Source organism: Sturnus vulgaris, chromosome 2, assembly GCF_052056855.1.
Source record: "Sturnus vulgaris isolate bStuVul1 chromosome 2, bStuVul1.hap1, whole genome shotgun sequence".
NCBI lineage: Eukaryota > Metazoa > Chordata > Aves > Passeriformes > Sturnidae > Sturnus > Sturnus vulgaris.
The window spans coordinates 37177559-37198933 of NC_142244.1; the positions used below are offsets into that span (position 1 = coordinate 37177559).

The 21375-nt window shown below is 38.9% G+C and overlaps 1 protein-coding gene across 14 annotated transcripts in view; it reads left to right on the top strand.

Moving 5' to 3' along the window:
- Nucleotides 1-21375, top strand: part of DLG2 (discs large MAGUK scaffold protein 2) — a 982239-nt gene that overhangs the window by 32617 nt on the left and 928247 nt on the right. Inside the window, exon 1 of one of the 14 annotated variants that reach the window (XM_088159299.1) lies at nucleotides 6044-6110. The exons of the other annotated variants lie outside the window; for them this stretch is intronic. Within the exon in view, the coding sequence (XP_088015425.1) occupies nucleotides 6059-6110 (52 nt within the window). The 5' untranslated portion in view covers nucleotides 6044-6058. Of the gene's footprint in view, nucleotides 1-6043; nucleotides 6111-21375 lie in introns of those variants that run through there. 14 annotated transcript variants of the gene reach the window in all.

The window sequence follows — 21375 nt, forward strand, 5'->3', positions numbered from 1 at the left end:
TTACCTAAGAAATCAGAGTTGGAGACATACAAAGCACCAAGCCAAGAAAATCTGTCCTGTGTGTAATGCAGATGTTGCATGTCAGAGGGAGGGCCAAGATTGCTCAAAGGCTTTGTTGGTGATTAAACGAGGTGTATGGGTGACAGCCTAAGAATCCCAGTTGACACTCCACACAGAATATATACATCTTTCATTAACTGCTTGCCTGGGACTATAACAGTTGCTAAAAACAGGACTGTAAATATTGGATAAGTACATCCAGTACTTTAATGAGATAAAGTAACTGCCAGGACTCTTGGGGAAGGTAAGGGACAAGCAGTCTTTGTTCAGCTTTGCAAAATGTATTGTTTATCATGTAGGTCTTTGTGGCTTGGGAATTACTACCAAGCCCTAGTTTCCCATTGGAGTGCCTTTGTGTTATCTCTTATGTCATTCATGACCTTTGCTGTCAAGATGATTTCTTCCTTTTAAGATTTTGGTAGAAGGAGAAAATCAACAAGTTAGTAAATTTATACAAGAGATTATGAATTAGCTATCTTCTTCACTTCACTACATTTTCAGCTTTAGTTGCTACAGTTAAGATGAAAGGGTGGGATTGGTGCCTTTTTGGGGGACTTGCCTCTTTTTTATGTATTGCTCCTCAGCCCGGGATGTTAATGGTCTGTTGAAGTACCAGAGTGCCAAGGGGTTTCCCTCAGCATTTGCCTACAGAACTTGGTGTAGCATTAGGATATATGGTGAAGGTCCCTGTAATAAGGCTGTGCTTTCTTTGTACCCTGTTTCTTTGCAAGTTGTCTTTTAGGCTTTTCTTTAGTGAAAGAAATGAACTGTAATGCTGGTTTGTAAACACCAAATTTGTGTTTGTGCTTGTAACTTTGAGTATTGATTGTCAGTTGCTGAGGAGATGGATCTCTGGAGAAATGTGATGAGGTTGTGAGGGACAGTACAGCAATAATGCTGTAATAATGTTATGCCAGGTGCATTTTGCATTTAAATAAGGAGTTGGCATTAAAGCAAAACAGTCCTAGGGTACTGGAGGATGTCTGGGTAAAGAAAAGGGCTGGCACATCTAACTTTTGCTAAACAGTATGGGTGATAAGTAAAGGATTAGAGAGGAACACAAAGGATAGCTAGGACATGTATACACAGTTCTTAATGGGATAAACTCATAAATCCTGAATAGACACATACCTTCTAATAAGAATTGTATTATATATTACACTGGATTTGTGAGAACCTGTGCTGGCAAAGTGCTCTCATCCAGCACCGCTTTTAAAGATAAATACAAGAACTCAGTCCAGATTCATATTCTGCAAGATTTGCACTCAAAAAAATCAGATGTGAAAGTTTCTGGAAGAATCTTCCTTGAAACAGGACTTGTTTTACTGTATAAGGGAAATACATGCTAAGCTCTGCCAAAGGTTTGGAGATATAGATGTTCTTGAATAGAAATCTCTTCACAAAACTCAAAAGCATTTTTGTAGTATTGTGATTCATTCGATTTGTCAACTTCCTCCAGTGTCTTTCTTTAATGCCAGTCCTCATCATGTGTTTGAAAAAAAGGTAGTATAAAAATAGTAATGAAAACAGGAAAATGTTATTGTTTGACATAGTTCTGCCAGACATCATCTTTTTGCTGCAAAAGAGCCTCAGAGAATATTACAATTCCTTTTCATTGATTTCCCTGGAAGTCACTGGACACAAGAGGTATGGTAGACGCATATCTCAAACCCACTGCTCATCATTTATTGCTGTAAACTAAAACTTTGCCATAAACTGAAATGCTTTTTCCCAAAAGAAAAGATATTTGACAGGTGTTTGGCAAAGAAGAAAATTTTGCGGAGTCCTTCACTATTCAATAAATTTACAATAATTCCCAGTTAACACGTTTTTTTGCTTGGAAGTACAATTTCAGTAGTGCAGTGAAAAGACCTAAAGAATTTTCTGTGTACAAGTTATATTTTTAAGGCTCTCAATGGCACCAGGAGTGAATTCCAAATCTCTTGGGTGTGACTGCACAGCTGATTCTCTACTCTATCTGAACTGGATAATGCTGTCATAAAGCAGCACCCAGTAAAGTGTGCAGATCTCATGTGGAAGCAATATACCCAAGTGCTGGGGCTGAACAGATGGCTCACAAATGCAGAAGAAGCTGTGGTCAGCAAAATTCTTAGTAGTTTGCTTCAAGTATGGTTATGTGACAAAGTTACTGCAAGGCAAGCAGGAGTATGGATTTCCAGTAAGTTTATGAACTGCCTATACGAACATTCTCACTATCCAACAAACCACTCTCAAAGAATATACTGACAGCTGAAATCTAGTTGGAGGATTCTTTATTAGTGAACTAACCTGGGAACTCGCATATTTCCACATGGGGGACTCAATCATCTACATGTAAAATAGATAGAATGGTTTCTGACAAGGTCTTGGCCCATTTAACCATCATTCTTCCTATGCATTCATAGCCCAGGGATCATCCCCGTAAATCAGTGTACATGGATGCTCTGTTCTGGAGGTTAAGAGAATTTTAAAGTATGAATCCAAGTTCAGCCTTAGAAGGTGATTCCAAGTGTGTGTAGTTGACATGGCATGGCTTGTGTACTATGGGTATTGGGTAGCATCTCACAAGCACTGTCAGAATATGCCTTCACATGTTGCACATTGTCCCTGTTGATCTCATAGAAGTGTATCATCTTTTGTCTAGCCTAAATAATATGCCTGATAGGAGTCACCACCTTGTTCTTTTGGCTAAATTTGACTTTACTGCATCCCGGCAGATCCAGTGGCCTATATAGCCTCTGTGGACAAATATATTGTCTGTGAAGAATCCTGGTTAGCTGCTAGTTAAGGTGTAAAAAATAAGCCTCATAGAGTTCATGAAAATGGAAGCTTTTGGAAGGTTTTTAATTATCTTTCTAAAGGAATGATGATTCACAGTCTAGAGTGAAGCCTTGACATAGGTCAGAAAGCCAGCTATGTCCTGGGATACATCAAAAGCAACATGATCAACGGGCATGAGAGGTGTTTCTCCTGCTCTGTTCTGCTCTGGTGAGACCCCACCTGGAGTGCTGCATCCCTCTCTGGGATCTTCAGCACAGGAAAGATGTGAACCTGTTACAGCAGATCCAGAGGAGAGTCATGAAAATGATCCCAAGGATGCAATACCTCTCTAGTTAAGGAAGACTGAGGGAGTTGGAGCTGTTTGGCCTGGAGAAGAGAAGACTCCAGGAAGACCTTATTGTGACTTTTTAATACTTGAAGAAGGGATGTGGACAGACTTTTTAGTAAGACCTGTGGCAATATGTCAAGGAGGAAGTTTTAAGGTAAAAGGGGGTAGATTTAGACGAGATAAAAGGAATTTTTTTTACAATGAGGGTGATGAGATACTGGCACAGAGAGGTGGCAGCTGCCTCATCCCTGAAAACATTCGAGGCCAGGTTGGATGGGACTCTGAGTAAACTAGTGGAAGATGTCCCTGATCGTTGTAGGGAGGTTGGCTTAGATGGCTTCTCAAAACCCTTTCCAACCCAAGTGGATTCTGTGGTATGAATATTGGCCATATTCACCATGAGAAAACTCTCTGGATTGCTCTAGCTTAATCCCCTGAACTTGTGCAAACCCCTCCATCCTTGTCAGTTCAGTGAATGAAAATTTTAACAGCTGCTGCTCTTTTCTGAACAAAGGATATAGGGCCTGGCAGCAGCAGCATGGCTTTACACATGGAACCTCATCTTGACCAAAGCTTCTTCTACATCACCACTTCAATATCATAAACATCTTTATTTGGCCTAACAATCAAATCTCTCCTGACTGCATTATCTCCAGTTCATTGACCCAAGAAACATCAATTATTCCTATTAAACACAAATATTTTCAATAGGGATTTTCTACGTGCTGTGCAAAGCTTCAGCATTTTACATATAATTTAAATGTTCTATAATATTTTGAGGCTCTTTCCTCTGCTTATTTGCTCTGTTGAAACCAAGCATGAAAACTGCCTTTTTCACAACATCTGCACCACTAGAAAACTCAAATTATTTTAAGGAAGTAAAATCTTCCCATCCCAAACAGCAGTAAAAGTCCACTTTGTCACAGCAATATCGCAGTGATGAATGTTCAAGGGCAAAGCTTTGATTAATGACAGCTGCAGTTTGGATTTCACTGATGGTGATTTTGTACCTCCTTCCAGACAGCTGCACACTTACTGCAAGTATCTAACTAGACATATTTATTATGCCAGTTTGGTTAAATAGTCGTATAAATGAAGCATATGGATACTTGTATAATTTGCATCAGCAGCGTGTGACTATTATGTGAAGTAGGCTTCTAGGAGAAGAGTATCCATCCTTCTGTTGAGATATTCCTATTTTGTTAAATTAAGGAGGTCTCTGATTAGGTTCCATAAAAGGGAAATACTAGTCTGTTAAAGGTCATGGGGGGGTTAAGGGATGCAGTTGTTCTTTATTGAAAAGCACATTAATATATTGAAAGTTGTCCAGTAATTTCAGCTGTCCTTCCAAAGTGTTGAGTTGAGCAAAAAATTAGCAAATTTTGGGTGAGCACAGCAAACTGTAAAGTGTATACTCACTTCAATTAAGTGTTCTCTTTTTTTATAAATGTGAAAGACTGGTCAGCAGTTGTGCTGCTGGAATCGTTGTGTAGGATTGCAGCTGTAAATAGGATATTGTGACAACTGAGTGGGAGTAAAGCTGAGGTGAGACTTCTAAAATGACTGGTTTCACCTGTAAGTTGTTACTGTAAGGTAATTAAAGTGGTGGTTGTGCAGTGATTGTTGGGAACTGGTGTTTTGCATGCAAGCAAAGCTGTAGAGAAACCATCAACATGATCTATAACACAAACTCTGGCTATTTTATTGTACAGATGTTATTTCGGCTCTTAAGTTTGTGTTACATGATGTAAAGTGTGTCTTCGTCCACTTTATACCCAGGCATCTCCTGCAAAGTAGGAGCTCCCATCTCCATTTCTATTACTCTCCTCTACCAATTTCTTTATTAGTTTAAATATTAGTTTTTTAAGCTATCCGTTTGTAACCTATTTATTTTATACACAAGACAGAAGGTAATATAATAAGGTTGATTATACACGTTGGCAGATACCAAACAGGCTTCAGGTCCTCGATGTGCTACATTCCCTGACCTTGTCTCTGCCTGAGCAAGGATTCCATCCCTTCTTGGCCTGTCCATGCTTGCCTCCTCCTTGCCCTAGGTGTTTTTCCCCACCATGTACTGTTACCTGCAGCATAAATCCCAATTTACCTTGAGGAAACAGAGCAAGAGTCTCACCATGCAAAAGCAACCTCCCATCAATTGTTTTGTGATTGTAGTCAGCAGTGTTGCAATGCAGAGGGAGATGCACAGACCAATTTATGGTTTTAGAATTAATTTCTCTTGTGAGGTGTTACTAGCAGGTAAGGTGCAAAAAGCACATGCTCAAACACATTTTTTTTTTTGTTTAGGGACTGCAGTCATGGAGGTAGTAAAAATACAAGGTGGTGCTAGAGTTTTGCACATCATTGCAGCAAACAAGAAGGTTTCGAACTAGAGAAAGTGCCCTGCTCCCACATCCTCAGCAGATTCCAACAAATTAGTGTTAATTCTCTCTTTTTCCTTCGTGTACTATTAAGTACATTCTCTTCACAAGCTAATAAACCATAGTGGGTGATAGTGTCTAAAGTGAAAGTATGTTAAGAAGTATTTTATTTCCTATTGTTTATTGTTCTTTGTGTACAATACACTGTGCTCCTTAGGACAAGTAATTAATGCAGGCAATGCGGTTTTTGGGGGGTTACTCGACTGGATGATTTATACCATATGAATTTCTTTTTTCCTGCTTGACAAGGGCCGGGAACAGCGACTAAGAGTTGTCACCAGGTGGCACCATTAACCTAAGTTATGTTTCAGTGAGGAGAATGCAATGAAGTTGATGCTCAAAAGGAATTTAGTAGAGAGATTGCTCTTTTCACCTTCCTTCAAAGTAAACACACAGCACAGAGAATAGGCCAAACACTTCTGTTCACTGGCACATTTTAGATTCTTTCATGCATTTGCAGTACTATAATGTGGTGAGGATTCTTCCCTGCTTTGTGTATGGTAAGTAAAATGCATGCCTATATTTCTCCAGAATGCCCTTGTCTGCCTAAGAATTTTGCAATGTATTTCACATCTGGTGCATCCAAAAGCAAAATTTCCCCTAGTGAAATCCCAGAACAAGACCAGGGAATTCTCAGATGAAAATACTCGTGTCTAAATATTGTTTGAACATTTTAAGCTTTTATTCTATGAAGCTAAGCAATAAGAAATCGATTTTCCTTACTTACAGTGAGTAGCACCATGGGCAGTGCAGGGGAGATGACGAGCCCCATCCCTGGCTGCTGTTCAGAAGTGATGCTGGTGGTGCTGACCCGCTCTGCATCAGAACTGCTGCAGCCTCCATCAGCTTGTGCTGCTTCGTGGCGCTCACAGGGTGGTGTAGCTGTCCTCTGAAGCAAGGAACAAAACTTTTCAACTTGCACACGTTTAAATAGCTTGAGTTGAAAAGTTAGAGTTTGTTTTGAAAGGCTCGGGTTGCTTTTTAAATGGCTTTCAGTGAATTTTATCAGCCTGATCCTAAGATGGTAAACATCATCGTGTTTTTTCTGAACAGTCATATTAACCTAGTGGCAGGAGACTAGGGTGACACTTGGGAAATAGCAAATTCTTGTCTTCTGAGAAAGTATTAAAGAAATGCAGACCATCAACCAGTTCTTTCTGAATATGCTGGAATATTTAAAATGAACTGTGTTTTAGCTAGCAACTCTGGGATGCTTTAAAGCATGGTTATAGGGTGCAGGCTGTAATTCCTACTTAGCTCATAAAAGTAAGCAGGAAACTAAAGATTTATACTTTAAAGGATTATTTAATTAAATTTTTATTAGAGTGAAACCATGAAATAGATATAGTTCATGTGAACTGCGAATTGTAAGGTCACATCAAAACAATAGGTTGATTATACTGGGGTGTATGCTCCTGTTTCAGTGATTTCAAGGGCATTACTAGGTAGCATTTGATTGTACTAAACTGCAAGTCATGCTGTAATTTAAGTTATATGTATTTTAAGTGGATTTTTTTTAACCTTTGCTTGCTGGTCAGCTGTGAAGATCACTGATTATACAGTCTGTGTCAGTGTCCAGTCCTTGTGCTGAACAGAGGCAATGGAGTCTGTCCTTGGGGATACTAAAACCCTGAGTGGACTCAGCTCTGAGGAACTTGATCTGTTATCCCTGCAGTTCTCCAGAAGTCCCTTCCAATCTCTGCCACTCTGGCTCTGTGTCTAGCAGAAGAAAGGTCTTGGCAAATAGAACTTTGGAATTTCTCTAATTAAGCCTGTGATGTGCCCCATATAGAAACTGGAGAATTGTTCTTAGGTAGATGCCTTGCTGGTAAAGAGCAATATCCAGAGCATGTGAAAATAATAGTTCTCTTAAGATTTACATTTTGTTGCAGTTTTTTACTGATGTTTACCCATTATAATGCAATAGACACTTAAATTCCAATTTGTCTTCATCCCCTAGCAAAGCAGAAAATATGCTTGGTGAATCTTGCTTCTCTGAGCAGCCGTGGAAATTTTTTATTTTTTTTTTTTTTTTTTTAGTTAGTCAGTTAGTGGATTAGGATTGGGGTTAGAAGGTAGAAAGATTCAGCAACACAGTTTCTTAAAGAAAAATATCATTAAGGATCTGGGAAAAATATTGTCAGTTCTAAAGAATCCTGTGTATACACTCAAACCTTTTCAAGTTTCAGTGGGCATTTTCAATAGCAGCAGTAGCAGTATTATTGCAACTATGGTCTAAAGAAGAAGGGATGCAGGGCTTGTAGGGGAGAGCAAGATCAGCCAAGTAGTGTTTTTTTGACACAAGAGGGTATTGCCTGGAAGAGTGTCTCCCTCAAGTTGATTTTATTGGTTTATGCACTAAAAGGCAGATGGAAACAGTGACATTATCAAATGAATCTGTCATCCAAAAAAATGTTCTCTTTTTTTCACTGTTTGGAGGATCCAAATGGGATATCAGGAATATTACTCCAGAGTCATGATAGGACTTGTTTATTGTTTTCCTATTTCACTTTTAAATGGAGACGTAGATGTGACAGCAAAAAGGAAATAAATCTGATATGTAGATATCTTTATCTAGAATGTTGCTTTCAGCAGAATCCTCAGCACTATAAAGCCTGTAAATTATGTAATAACAAAAATCCTAAACATAAATCCTAAATTCCTTGGTGTCATAAAACACTAGTAATACTTCAAACCATTTCTTTTCACTGTTTTCCTTGGGGGGGGGCTTAATTTTTATATTTCCTCTTTATATATTTCTCCACATTATTTCACATTTCTGGTTGAAATTGCTTTGCCTTTTTTCTTTTAATTAATTTTCTGTAGTCAGTAGCAAGTCATTGATTTTGTACAGGCATCATCTTGATTTCCAGCAAGTACTGCAAGGACCCAAATGTTTTCTTGGGTGTGATGCTGCAGGCAGCTGCCTATGCTTATAACTGATTCTGTTCCTGACAGCTTCAAATTATTGCTGTTTGCTTGCCTGCAAGCCTTCATTGAAACTGAAATTCTTGCACAAGCCCAGATATATCGGGAAAAATGTGGGCAAAGCATATGAAATAAGCAATTTATCCATCACTGAGAGGCTAGCAGTGCATAACAATCTTTCAGCAGCTGGTCAACGGTGAACCAGGGCAGTGGCAATTTCATAATGAGTGATTTGGGGTCAGAATGTCTGTAGGACCTGTACACCTCCTGTTTGCTTTTCCAGAAGTATATCTGTGCTCATATAAACAACCGAGGAATAGTTTCTATTTCTTTTTCTCTTGGGAGTTTGCATTCAGGTTATTATTTATACATTGTTCATCTAAAGTGTAGCAGAACTGACAGGTGGTTGTTTTGACTGGAATGGAGTAGGTCTGGTTTCAGCTGACCAGAAACTTAAATAGGGGGTTTTCAGGAAACCTCAACTGGATGAAATTCTTTGTGAGTGATTTTTCTACTTAATTTCTTTTTTTAAATGAATTGACAATAGCTAAAATTATTTATAAATGACATTTGTGTTTGGCAAGGACTGCTGACTGAAAAATAATCTTAGAATATATCATATTGGAAGGGACCCATAAGGGTCATCAAGTCTAATGCCCTGCTCCTTACAGGACTACCTAAAGAAAGCCACATGACCAGGAGCAGCATCCAGACATTCTTTTGGCTCTGACAGGCTTGGTACTCTGGCCATACAATCATAGAATGTTAAGGGTTTAAAATGGGCCTTAAGGACCATCTAGTTCCAACACTCCCTGCCATGGGTAGACACAACTTCTACTAAACCAGAGGTTGCTCAAGGCCTTAGCCAACCTAATTGAATTTGAATTCTACAGCCTCCCTGGCTGACCTGTTCCAGTGCCTTACCACCCTCACAGTAAAAAACTTCCTCCTATTATCTAACCTAAATTTCCCCTCTTTCAATTTGTACATTTCAGTTTCTTTTCTGGATACTTATGGGAAAACATGAAGGCATTTTAGGTATATCTCTGGCCTGGGCAGTAGCTGGCTGATAGTTTTCTGTTTAGGGGAATGGAGATACATGTATCCACTTGTTTTTGGTGCGTGGGTACTGACCAAGCTACCGACTGACTGGCACAGGTTTCCATTCTGGCTGTATTCTGAAATTTGAATTTTCAATCATTTGTTCTCTCTAGGTTAATTAATCCAACTTATCTGAATACTGTCGACTGCTCTACTCTCTCTACAAGTAAGGCAAAATGCAGCGATGCCTGACTCATGCTTGTGTACCACGTTTTTTGAAGTAGGTGTAAATTAGTATATTTCTCTGCTTTGTTTTACTGGCTACACATCAGATACCCAAGGACTTTCTAGAAGAACACACTCCTCTAAAATTTTCACAGGAATCTCTATGGTTCTAATATCATTGGCTTGCACTGAGTCATAATTCATTAAGTCCTAAATTGAGCTTGAAAAGTATGCTGATCACCCAAATGACAGTGAAATAATTTATCCATGGCTACAGCTAAAGGAGCTTATAGTATAATGTAAGGAGAGATGGAGAGTCTGGCAGAGGCAGGCTCTACAGAAGACACACAGAAAGGTGGGCATAGTGCTGTTTGGACGTGTTTTTATAAGATCCAAATATATTTAGGCTTACAAATATGCCAAAGAGCTGTATCTTTCTCGTGGAAGTTAATAATTAGTTTGAGTGTTGGAAAATGAAATTTTAACTCGGTTACAGTAGCACACAACTATTTTCAGTGCAGTTGGGAAGCACTGACTGTGCACTGAGGGGACAGTACAAAGTCGGTCTCTGCTCTGCTGCTGCTGTTCCCTTTACACCTGAAAACTGTGTCATGGGGAACCCCTGGAGCTTGTTCTTCAGAAAGCTACTCTGAATTAGATTTCTTTCTGTTCCAGCAGACATGCTTTCAACCAAGGAAAATATTCTGCTGTCCTTGAAGCGTTAAACCTGTGAGATGGAATAGCCAGCTCAGTGTGCTTGTTTAAGTCCAGTTCTCAAGAGTCAGAGGCTGTTTGCTGACCTCCTGGCCAGGACAACTGCTTCTTATCTGTTCTTGACCTATTTGTCCTCTTGTACTTGCAGCTCTGCTACAACTGGAGTTTATGAGTTTAGCTCTGAATTGCCTGAATACATAGGCCTTTCTGGTCGTAGTTCACAGGAAAGGTCAACATTATAACTGAAAATAAATTAATTTGGCATAGGTGCCTGTGTCTCTGCTGTGCTGTCCAGGTGGGAGGCAGGGGTGGTGAGTGTATTCATTAAAAGAAGTTCCTCCCTGAACTGGATTTCTTAGTGAAACTCTAACTATGAGACTCTGCTTGCCGTGTAGGTAGCAAGTGGGTAATTCTGCAGAAGCTTGGTAACAATAATAATATCTGTGCAGCTGTGGATGCTTTCTATGCACAGTGTTTATTTGATTGCTTTTTTTCTTCAGATTTGTCTTCCTCTGTACATCTGTACTCATTACATTGTATTTGGTAAACTCAGATCTATCAAATGAGAGGGGAAACATTTTTCTCTGTGGTTAGTTGGTTCTTACATTCAATATGTCATTTGGAAATATGGCATCTAAGTGTCTCTGTTGTTAAACAACCTGTCTTTAGCTGAAAAACTAGTTTCGTGGAGAAACATAGAGAATGAACACAGAAAAGCAGAACAGAAAAATCCTGGAAAATAAGAGGCAGTATTGCTCTTCCTTTCATTCCTGTTGTCTGCTTCTGGGAATTAATTAGATTAAGTGAGCTTAAAAGACAGGAGAGGAGAAAGAAAATAGATCCAAAATTCATACTTACATTAATGGAACAATACTCTGAAAGGGAAATCATGCCAAAAGTTGCATCTGTGCCTTTTACAAGATGGTGATAAGAAAGCAAAAGACATCTCTCCATTTTCAAGATAGCTTCAAAAAGAAAGCAACCAGACATGGAACCACCACTTCACTGCCAGCGGTTCTTGCATGTGATGTCCTTGGATGCCCAAAAGATTAGCCAGTCTCATCCACCTGGCCCATGTCACAGGGATCAAAGACATGTCTCCATCTACAAACTTAAGCTCATGGTAAGTATCTCCTTTTACTAAGTTGCACAATATTTCTGTAATAAACAGTGTTACTGTTGTGTGGGGTTTTTTTGTAATTACACTGAAGCACAAAGTTGTTTGTGTCTGCCAATTGTCACAAATTTATTAAATGAAGGAAAGGCTGTAATACAGTGTAAGAAAGATAGCTTTGTGAAGGCTATTATGAAGAGTTGATATTCCTTTCTTTTCTTTTTCAGCTCTCTGAAAGCGAAGAAGACAAATTGAAAGTTATAGTCTGAGAAGATTAATAGGGACATCAGACTCTTGAGGGGGCAGCAGTCCTCTCGTGTGGCAATGCATTACGAGCAACAAAAAAGGTATCCTTTAAAATTACTTTGTGTTCTCAGTATGAACAGACAGAACACATGCCATGGGAAATTTACATCCACTTTTTATTTTCAGAGATTTGGAATCTGTTAAAAAGGCACACACAAAAAGCAAAAAAATGCAGATTTAATCTGTGATTTGGTGGTCTCCGTATATTCACCAATCTTGAAGTTTCTTCTGCAGTAATCTTATTGATTTAATCAAATGGCAGTTTTGGTAGGGCAAGTGCATTTTCCTTCTCTGATGAGGTAAAAGGTCTTTTTCTTCCAATTATTAAATCTCAGTTACAGTTCATTTATAGCAGAAATTCAGAAATTGGATGAACTTTCAGCCTCTCAGTGGTCATTGACTCAGGACCAGATTTAGCAGAGAATAAGGTCACATTTTGACTGGAAAGACATATGATTGTCAACTGCAACCTGTGGAAGATCAAGTCAAGGACTTAAAACCAAATAAGTGTTTTGTGCTTGACTGATGTGAAAGTCATTTTCGTGTCTTGGTTTGATTTCACAGACATTAAATGAGAGTCTACATTTGTGGTGGCATGTAGTCAAAATTGCTCTTGGCCAGCTGGATGCTACGTGCTTTTCTTGAATTCAGAGAATTATTACACTGGATCGTTAAACTTCTAATTTAATGCTCATTATACCTGAAGAAATTATTTTCCTGTCTTGGTGCTGTGTCCTTTTCTGTTTTTCTTACTGCAAGTTTAATAACTATCAAGCCTGTTTTCCCTCTTAAGAAGAAACAACTGCTTTTAATCTAACAGAAAACATGTATTCTTGAGATACCAATGATTCTGTCATCCTAAACATGCTGCCATCAACACTGAAGATAAAGTTTGATCTCACTTGGATTCTGAATTACTGAAGGTATGGAGCATCAAAATGTTTTCCCTAGAGGCCAAAGAAGGTGTAACAGTCTTCCCTGGTCTCTTTTTGTTGACTTCTCAGAAGATTCTTTATGGCCAGGAAGCTGTGGTCCTCGAGATGTCTGTGCTGACACTTATCTACAAGCCACTTATTCAGTTATCCAGCAACTGTTTCTTAAATTCTCTTCTGAAGTGTAAGGCTGGCATTTTCTGGATATACTTCCATGTAGACACATCTCAATCTTGACTGATTTCCTAGCTGAATTTCTGCTCAGACTGGGTTGATAGAGGTGAGTGTGAATCAAGCACAGAGCTGGGCACTCCTCATACTCTTCTGTAGTTCTAGATGTAGCTGACTGTCATTGTGGAGGGGCTTCACTGCTCTTTATAGAGGATTTAGCTTGTGCAAGAAAAGGGTCACGTTCTCAGTAATCAAGAAAAATCATCTGTGTACAGTGGAAAGAGTGACATGAAAATTTCAGTGGCTCTTCCAGGCTTTGCTAGAAAGTCATGAGAGGTTGGAAAGAGTCTTCAAATAGGATTGAGATGCATGATGTTAGAGTGATGCAAGAAGTCTGTAAGGACAGTATTACAAAGTTCATATAGGACTCTTATGTTTTATCTGTGCTCTGTTGCTGTCTTTTTACATGTCGAAGAGCCTTCCTGCTTACAATATGATTTTAAGATACTTGTTTCTTTCCTATAGCACTAAAGATATCTCAGTGCCTCAGGCTACATACTTGGGAGAAGAATGCTCTTGGATAATGTGAAAATAAAACGTGTTACTTAAGACCAAATGGACTATAGAGAAATGTCTTTTACAAACAGAAGTGAAGAAATGAAAACCAGACTTCCTCTTCTTACACCTAGATTAAATCAGAGAGGTCTCTGTCTGCCTTTATCTTGCAGAGTGGCTCTAAATGCTTTCGTGATGCACACCTTCTGAGGAATTCTTTTATCTGTGCATGTCTTACATTTCAAGTTTACATGCATCAAAGGAAGCCTATTCCTGGCAGAAAGCATTAGCTGATCTTTAGCAAGTCCCTCAAAGGATCTGAGTGGGCTTAATCTTTACCCTCAACACATGTACTTCTTTTCTCCTCATACTCATTCAATAAATTTCAGTCATTTAGCTAAAGTGAGGGGTCTTAATATCTTAGACCAAGCATTAATCTCCTGCAGTACACTGGCTATTCAGTAGCTCTTTGACTTAATGAATATTACCTTCTCTCTGATTCAGTGTCTCCATCCACATAAATAAATATTTTCTATTTGAGCAAGCTGGGCTAGTGGAAAGCGTCCCTGCCCATAGCAGGGGGGCTGGACTAGGTCATCTTTAAAGTCCCTTTCAACCAAAACCATTCTTCCAATCTATATTGAATATGCTTAGTATAAACACAAAAATGGTGCAGAGGTATGCAGATCACTGAGACCAGTTGGGCTGGTAATGAAATAGTTTAGATGCCATCATAGATTTGGGATAATGAGGCATTCCAAGCTTTCTTTTCCTATGTACCAGCAAAAGGCAGAAATAAGATTGGGAGAGAGTTGGGGGGTGGGGGGGAATATTCCCACAGTCTTGATGAAGGGTACTGGGAGATCACAGAAGGAAGGGCAGAGGAAGGACTCAAAGACAAAAGCAGGGCAAAAAGGTAAAGGCTGTGGCTGGAGAAAATTGAATTCAAAATCAGCCCACTAAAGAGCAGAAGAAAATATGGCCAAAAAAAACCCAAGGTGAAAAGGAGAAAAGCACAGAAAACAAAGAAAAGTGATATGATTAAAACTTTGCAGAAAAATGTCCATGAAAAGCAGAAGAGGAAAGGAAATGCATAAGTGAAAGGAGGGCATGAGAATGATTGTATATAGCATCTCAAACTAGATGATTTGTCTTTTTCAGATTTTTTCTTATTTTTGTATGAAAGGAAGCACAATTTTGCAAAGTAAAGACCAAAAGGGAAGAGTGATTCTATATATTTATATGTAAGTGGTCTAACTGCCTTTGGATAGGATGGAATAAAGATGGATGGTGAAGGAGAATAGTATCAGCCACTCACATTATGAGTTTTACTGATAACTGATGTATTTTGAAGTTATAATGGCAGGGTGAGCTTCAGTGTTCCAGATTTTAGAGGTCCACAGTGACCTACTCTGAGTTGGCTGTCTGAGGGTTCTTTTATTATCAGTGGGAAGAAATAATCTCTTTTTAAGAGGTTGAGCACTACACTACAGAAGTGTTTCCCTGCAGGGAGCTGAGTTCCATTTGAAAGGTAGGCCAATAATACATATTCTGTTTTATCAAGTGTTCAAAAATATTCAGAATTGTCATTATAATTGTTCCACATTGACTGTTTCAAATGGCAATACTATGTTCCCCTCCTTTGAAAGGCTCCTCTTATCTTCCCTTCTGTCTTTCTTTTAATATGGGAGACACATTAGGGATTCCATTCCTGCAACTCAGCTCAATGTAAAGGAGAACTAGGATAGGAAAACTACCGAGAACATCTTGGATAGTATTATATGATTTCCTTGGCATTTAATAGCATTCCAGAGGTATTGAATATACCCACTTGTCTGACTGCAGATGCTGCCAAAACCATGATACAAGACCCCTAAACTCCTTGGTTTGGGAGGACTCCTTTCTCAGTGAAAACATTTCTTTAGTAATGCACAAATACTGTGATGGTTGGGGGGTCTCTATAGCTTGATATGTTTGATATTCTGCTTTGGATATTGCCAGAAACTGGCTGAGCTTCAGAAATGCCTGTTTCCTTTATCAAAGTGTCTGAATGGGAACTGTCTCCTGGGAATACCATGAGACCTCCTGAGAAGGTCTTTGGGTCATTGCAACTCATATCTGAGTGAGCTGCTGGATGTCTATGAGCTTTGAACAAATAGTGAAGGTCAATGACAAAATAAAAACGGAGTGGGAAAGTAGGAGTATAGGTTGTCCCTTCCCAACAGCAGGGTAGACAAGGATGTGAACCAGACTATATTTTATACATTGTTATTTCTGCTACAAATCCTTATATCCAGCCCTTCAAAGAAAAATCCATCCTAGTTAGACACAAGATAAGTGAAAGCCCAAGTTCTGCATTTGCTTGTGACAAGAGTTCTTTGTATAAATCATTCTGGCTTACATTCTCACTTGCTTTTAATATATCACTTCAGAGTTGTTACTTTTTGTGTGATGGGTAAAATGCACTCAGAAGATGCACTGGATTTTCCCCAGCGTAACACAGGTCGTTTGCAACTGCAGAAAGAAATTGAATGTTGCCTCCTCACAAGACTCCTTCAAGCCTGCATTACCATTTGTCACAGTGTGTAATGAGTAGCTGGAACATTTACAGCCATGAGAAGGAACCAGGCTGTCTCCTACATTTATATTCATTCATATCATACAGAATTGAGTGCCTGAAGTAAATCTCTAGGTTCTTCCTTCTACTTGTTTCCGTGGGTCAGCCTGGATTGTGCCACAAACTTTCAGATTGCCAAATCATTGACATCCAGGCCTCAGTTTCCCTAATTGTGGAACTGTGATCCTGATACCTGCCTCCCACAGGCAGTATTGTGGTGGTTGCCTACAAGTAAGAAGTTTTTATCTCTAGAAATACTTTTGGAGATTTTTTTTTTGGTGTCTGTGAGAAGGTTAATTTTTGGAGAAAATCATGTCTGAGGAGAGTGAGTAGCAGCCTGTGCTGCAGGAACTGTGAGGAGTGGGTTTGGGGAAGGGTATTATAGTAACAGGGCTCTGAACTTGGAATTCAGAGTTTCATCTTGGGCCTGAGGTGATATAAAAAACTGTAATCAATCACAACCATCTAATTTCAGAAGTGCTAACATGATTTTTTGTGCTATTCATAAAGAAAAAATAAAATACTGTGTGTAAAAATGGTGAAAACATTCTATTTTATTCAATATATTAAATGTAAAAGCATGAAAAGGGTGAAATTGTTTTATTTGTAGCATTCAGTACATTGTTCAGGAGAAGTAAGGGAAGAGAAAGCAGTCAGGACTCTTGATAAATTGATGTGGTTTAATATAACAGGAAATGAAAGAGAAAACGAAGCCATTTGAAACAGAACAAAATCTAAAATTGATTCTTATTACCTGGTTCTTATTTCAATCAAATGCCAAAATGTTGATGTATTTTTTAAATAACATAGACACATTCTTACAACTGCTTTCATTTGCCTTTTTGATTAGTAGTTGAAGTTGATGATCTTAGAGGTCTTTTCCAACCTAAATGATTCTATAATTCCATGAATCATAGTAAAAATGATGATTCCTCACAACTTTCAAGCCAGTTGTTAGCACTGATAGCCAGATTTCAGGGGTTTGATTTGCCTGTGTTGTTACCTGATACAGGTGACAGTTAAACACCAAGTTTGGGAGTATGCAGAGTGCCATGAAGAATTGCTGAGGGATCTCTCAGTATTGCTGGTGAAGCAAACAGTACTTCCTGAGGACTGACCCATGCCAGACCCTTCCCTTTATCCCACATTGTTGTGATGATCCTGATAGCTTGGTTTGAGCCTGAGTTCCCACTAAACTTACACCTTGGATCTCTGCTGACTTTCCATGGACAAAAAGATGTCCAGCCCTATCCACCTCTTTGTCCTTCAGTCTCTGGGATATGTGATCTGCTTATATTCAGAAAAATCAGCCAGCTATAGTCCCCCAGCTCCCTGTCCCTGCTTTCGTGAGAGCCCACCCTGATTTTTGGTTGGGTGTAACCTGAGTGATTTTTCAGTCACCCCTTGATGTGGATGCCATGGCTCATCTGTTGAGGGATCTGTGAGAGTAACCTCAAAGTCAGCCCTACATGTGATATGAATACAGATGTCAAGTTATACCTCTGTGCCTGGGTAGGCTATGGATATATTCTTTCAGTGCAAGTGTCTTTGAGCTGATATTTCCACTGTCTGGTTGTAACTGGAGATAGAAGAACAAATTATTTTCTCCTCTGAATGGTGATGTACATGTGGATCAACTTCCCTGAGTGCAGAATTACTCAGTGTAGATAACTCTGTAGCCTGCACTTGTATCAGTTCATACTGATGTGATCTGCTCCTGTGGTGTGCACTGTGCTCTTCTCACCAAATATTAAACATTTGCAGCATCAGAGGATTTGATAATTTCTTTTATTCTGCATCTGTATATGTGTGTGTTATGGATGCTTCAAATGGGTGCAACCTTGACATTTTCAATCATTTGGAGGACATTTAAAGTGTGAAAATGCTTTAATTATCTTTAAGCGCTTTCTGATTGAAGATACTCCACTAGCATATCATGCTCCACATGCAAAGATAGAAAAGATGCAAAGCTTCTTTCAAACCAGTTACTAGACTTTTGCTCTGCTATTGAATTTTGCTTTCTGTGATTGCTTTTTCTTCCCTTCAGCCATCCCTATCTTCAGTGAACCTATTAGTCTTGTACTTATAATTCTGAATGTATTCCTCTGTACATTGTAAGTCGAAGTGGCTACGTTCTCACTCTTCAAATGTGCTTCAGTAATCCATTGTTCTCCCTGTGCCACGCAGTGCATACACTGCAGACTGAAACAAAAAAAATACAACGAAGCTTGTGCCAGCATCTTCCTCAAGAGATCATCAATTTCCCTGATGAAATTTGCATGTGGGAAAATTTAATTCATCTGCTTAGTTTATCCTAAAAGCAGCTGAGAACACTATTAGCCACTATTTAAAATGTCAGCACTTCTTTTAACTACCACGCAGTAGTGCCTTGCATTGTCACAGTTTTCAATTTTATTCAATAATTAAGGCCTGTTAGTGGAAGATGGTTCTATTTGGCATATGTTGACTTATTCACACTTTCTATATTATATGTCCTGAGACAGAGCTGTTTGCCAGCTGATCATCATTGCCTGCCAGTGCCTGTCTTCAAATTGCATTAGAGAGATTTCTGCTTCTGTATTGTGTCACAGGGAGTGTTTTTTATATTTCACCCTTCTCAGAGCATATGGCTTTGACCCTGAACCTGTTAAATTCAAAAAGCCTGTTAAAAAAAACTGTTGATTCAACAGTTTTCCAAGTTGTAATCAGGTTAGCCAAACACAAGTTCAGTAAAACAGATTTTGAGCAGTGTCATTTACATCTGGGATGATGCTTTATTCTTTCAGAGTCAGCCTTTCATGAATGCTAATGGTCCTCTAGCTAGGAATAGAGACACTGCTAGCAGTAGGCATATCCCATTGCTTCTTGGAGCATTCTGTAATCATTTGTTATTTCTATGTCTCCTGAAAGGCCCTGCTTTTACATCAGATTCACACTGGAAGTAAGCTTTTATACCCCCAGGATGCTCATTGCCCCTAGAAAGGTTCGGAAAAGATGGTTGCACTACAGGGAAGACTGTCTGCTTATGAAATTCCACTCAATAATGAGCTATCAGCAATGATGAGGCTCGACTAAATTCAGAAATTGGCATAATCCCATTAGTTTGCCTTGCTGGAAGCCCTTAGAGGATAAAAATCTCGGATTAAATATTCTGGAAAAGCTTCAATTACTTGGGTGAGACACAAACCCAAATCCTTTATGAAGTTCACTCTGGGCCAAACCAATAGATCTCTGTGTCCATTCTGCCTCTCATCTGAAAAGTGTCATGTCTGATTTCCCTGTGTCCCCACAGGCAGTGTTCCCTACTTTATTGTGTAGAAACCATCTCACCACTCCACGAGCATCTGGAAGCAGTTATGGTGTTCCTCTGCTCAACCTTGTTGAGACTGGATTCCACACAGGATCCCTACACCAGACACAGCATCTAAAGTCATTAACTAACATGCCTTCAAACACATCTGAGAACTAAAAACTTTATTAAACTTTATTATGACAAAGAAACAAATTTGGCATGAAATTTTTAGGCCAGATGTACAAAAATACATAGGTCCCTAGGTGCTACTAATTTCAGCTTAACTGGGGTGGATTTGTGGACCAAAGATTTGACAACTTACATATTTACAGCTTCCAGATGTTTTTGCCTTACAAGGAATCGTGGTGTGGCATGTGTTGTCTCACAGCAGCCTCATGGGGCTTCAGTGCAGATGACAAAGGTGTTTATGCACTTGTGTCTGCAGGAGGGCACCTCTTAGAATCTATAAAATATTTTTGCACACACTGACTTTTGGTGGAATTTGAATTCTTAGTTTGCATGTGCTCTGGTAAATCCCACTAGCCACATTGCTGACTTATTTATGTGCCTTCAAAAATCTTGCCCAAGGATTCTTGGTGTAGCAAGGGTCATAAATCTCTTCATACATATAATTCCATATATAATAGCAAATATCACTGAGTCTTCCACTTTGTTCCAAGGAGATATCAGACCCTGTTCAGCTTTGTAACTCAAGTCATCATTTGCATCAGTACAAAGCAGGCCAGCTTTTTTTGCTTCATAGCTATGATTTGTCTACTTAATGACCCTAACAAAGAAAACCAGCTCTAAGTTCAAATTTGTCATCCAGTCAAGATGCCTGCTTTAAGTTTTTGGAAGAGCAAAAATGCTGGAGTGTTACCTGACCTAATCATATGAGCATGAAGTAGGTGAAAAATGCTGCTTCTGGGACAAGTCACTGAGATTTTTGATATAATAGTGTCTGTCACTCACTTCACAAGTTCTGTAGCACTGGACAATGAGTCAGCAGTCTAGTTATGGAATGAATAGCAAAGGCATGATAATTCTCTTTGACTGGAAGTGGGTCACCCATCAAAAGAGTTTCCTGAGAAGAGTAATCCCTCTTTTACAGCCTTCTGGTAGAGATGTTGGAACAGTGGTCCTGGGTGAACTTATCCTGTGGTTTCATCTACTGCACCCTTTTTAAAATTAATTTTCCTGGCTGTTTTGTGAAGGAAACATCTAGCCAGGCTTTTCTTTTCCTCTGTAACTGCAATGTTTTGAACAACTCTGGCAAATATTTCCTCTCTTGTATTTTCATTGTTGTCAAATACTTGAAGAATTGCAATTTTGTATTTGTATAGCATTTATGCAGCATTGTCTGTCATCCTGTAAAATTTCCTTCTTGTACTCTTGATCACCATGTATTACTTTATTCTGTGAGTGTTATTATTACATGAATATTACCGCCTGGCTTTGGCTTTTTTCCAGTTGACTAATTTTTATCGTAAGTTTCAAAGTCATGCTGAGCCTGCCCTATCTACAGCTCAGTAAAATCAATATAACCATTTCTATTGCCACAAGGTCTGCACCATACTGCACTTTTAGAGTAATTTTTTTCAGAAGTATGAGGGATTGTTGTTCACATGTGATGTGTGTGCTCTGTGTTTCTGTATCACGCAATAGTCCTGTCCTAGTCCTAGGGAGTGGCTTAAAATGAACCAAATAATGTTTTATTTTTATGGATCTAGTTTGTTTATTTCTTTATTTTTAATTAGAACAAACATGATTGTCTATTATCTTGTTTAAGATTCAGCTTCTTTTATCAGATGCCCATGCAGAATACACAATAAAATAAGCAGAAACCCCATTTTCTCCTTTTGTTCTCTCT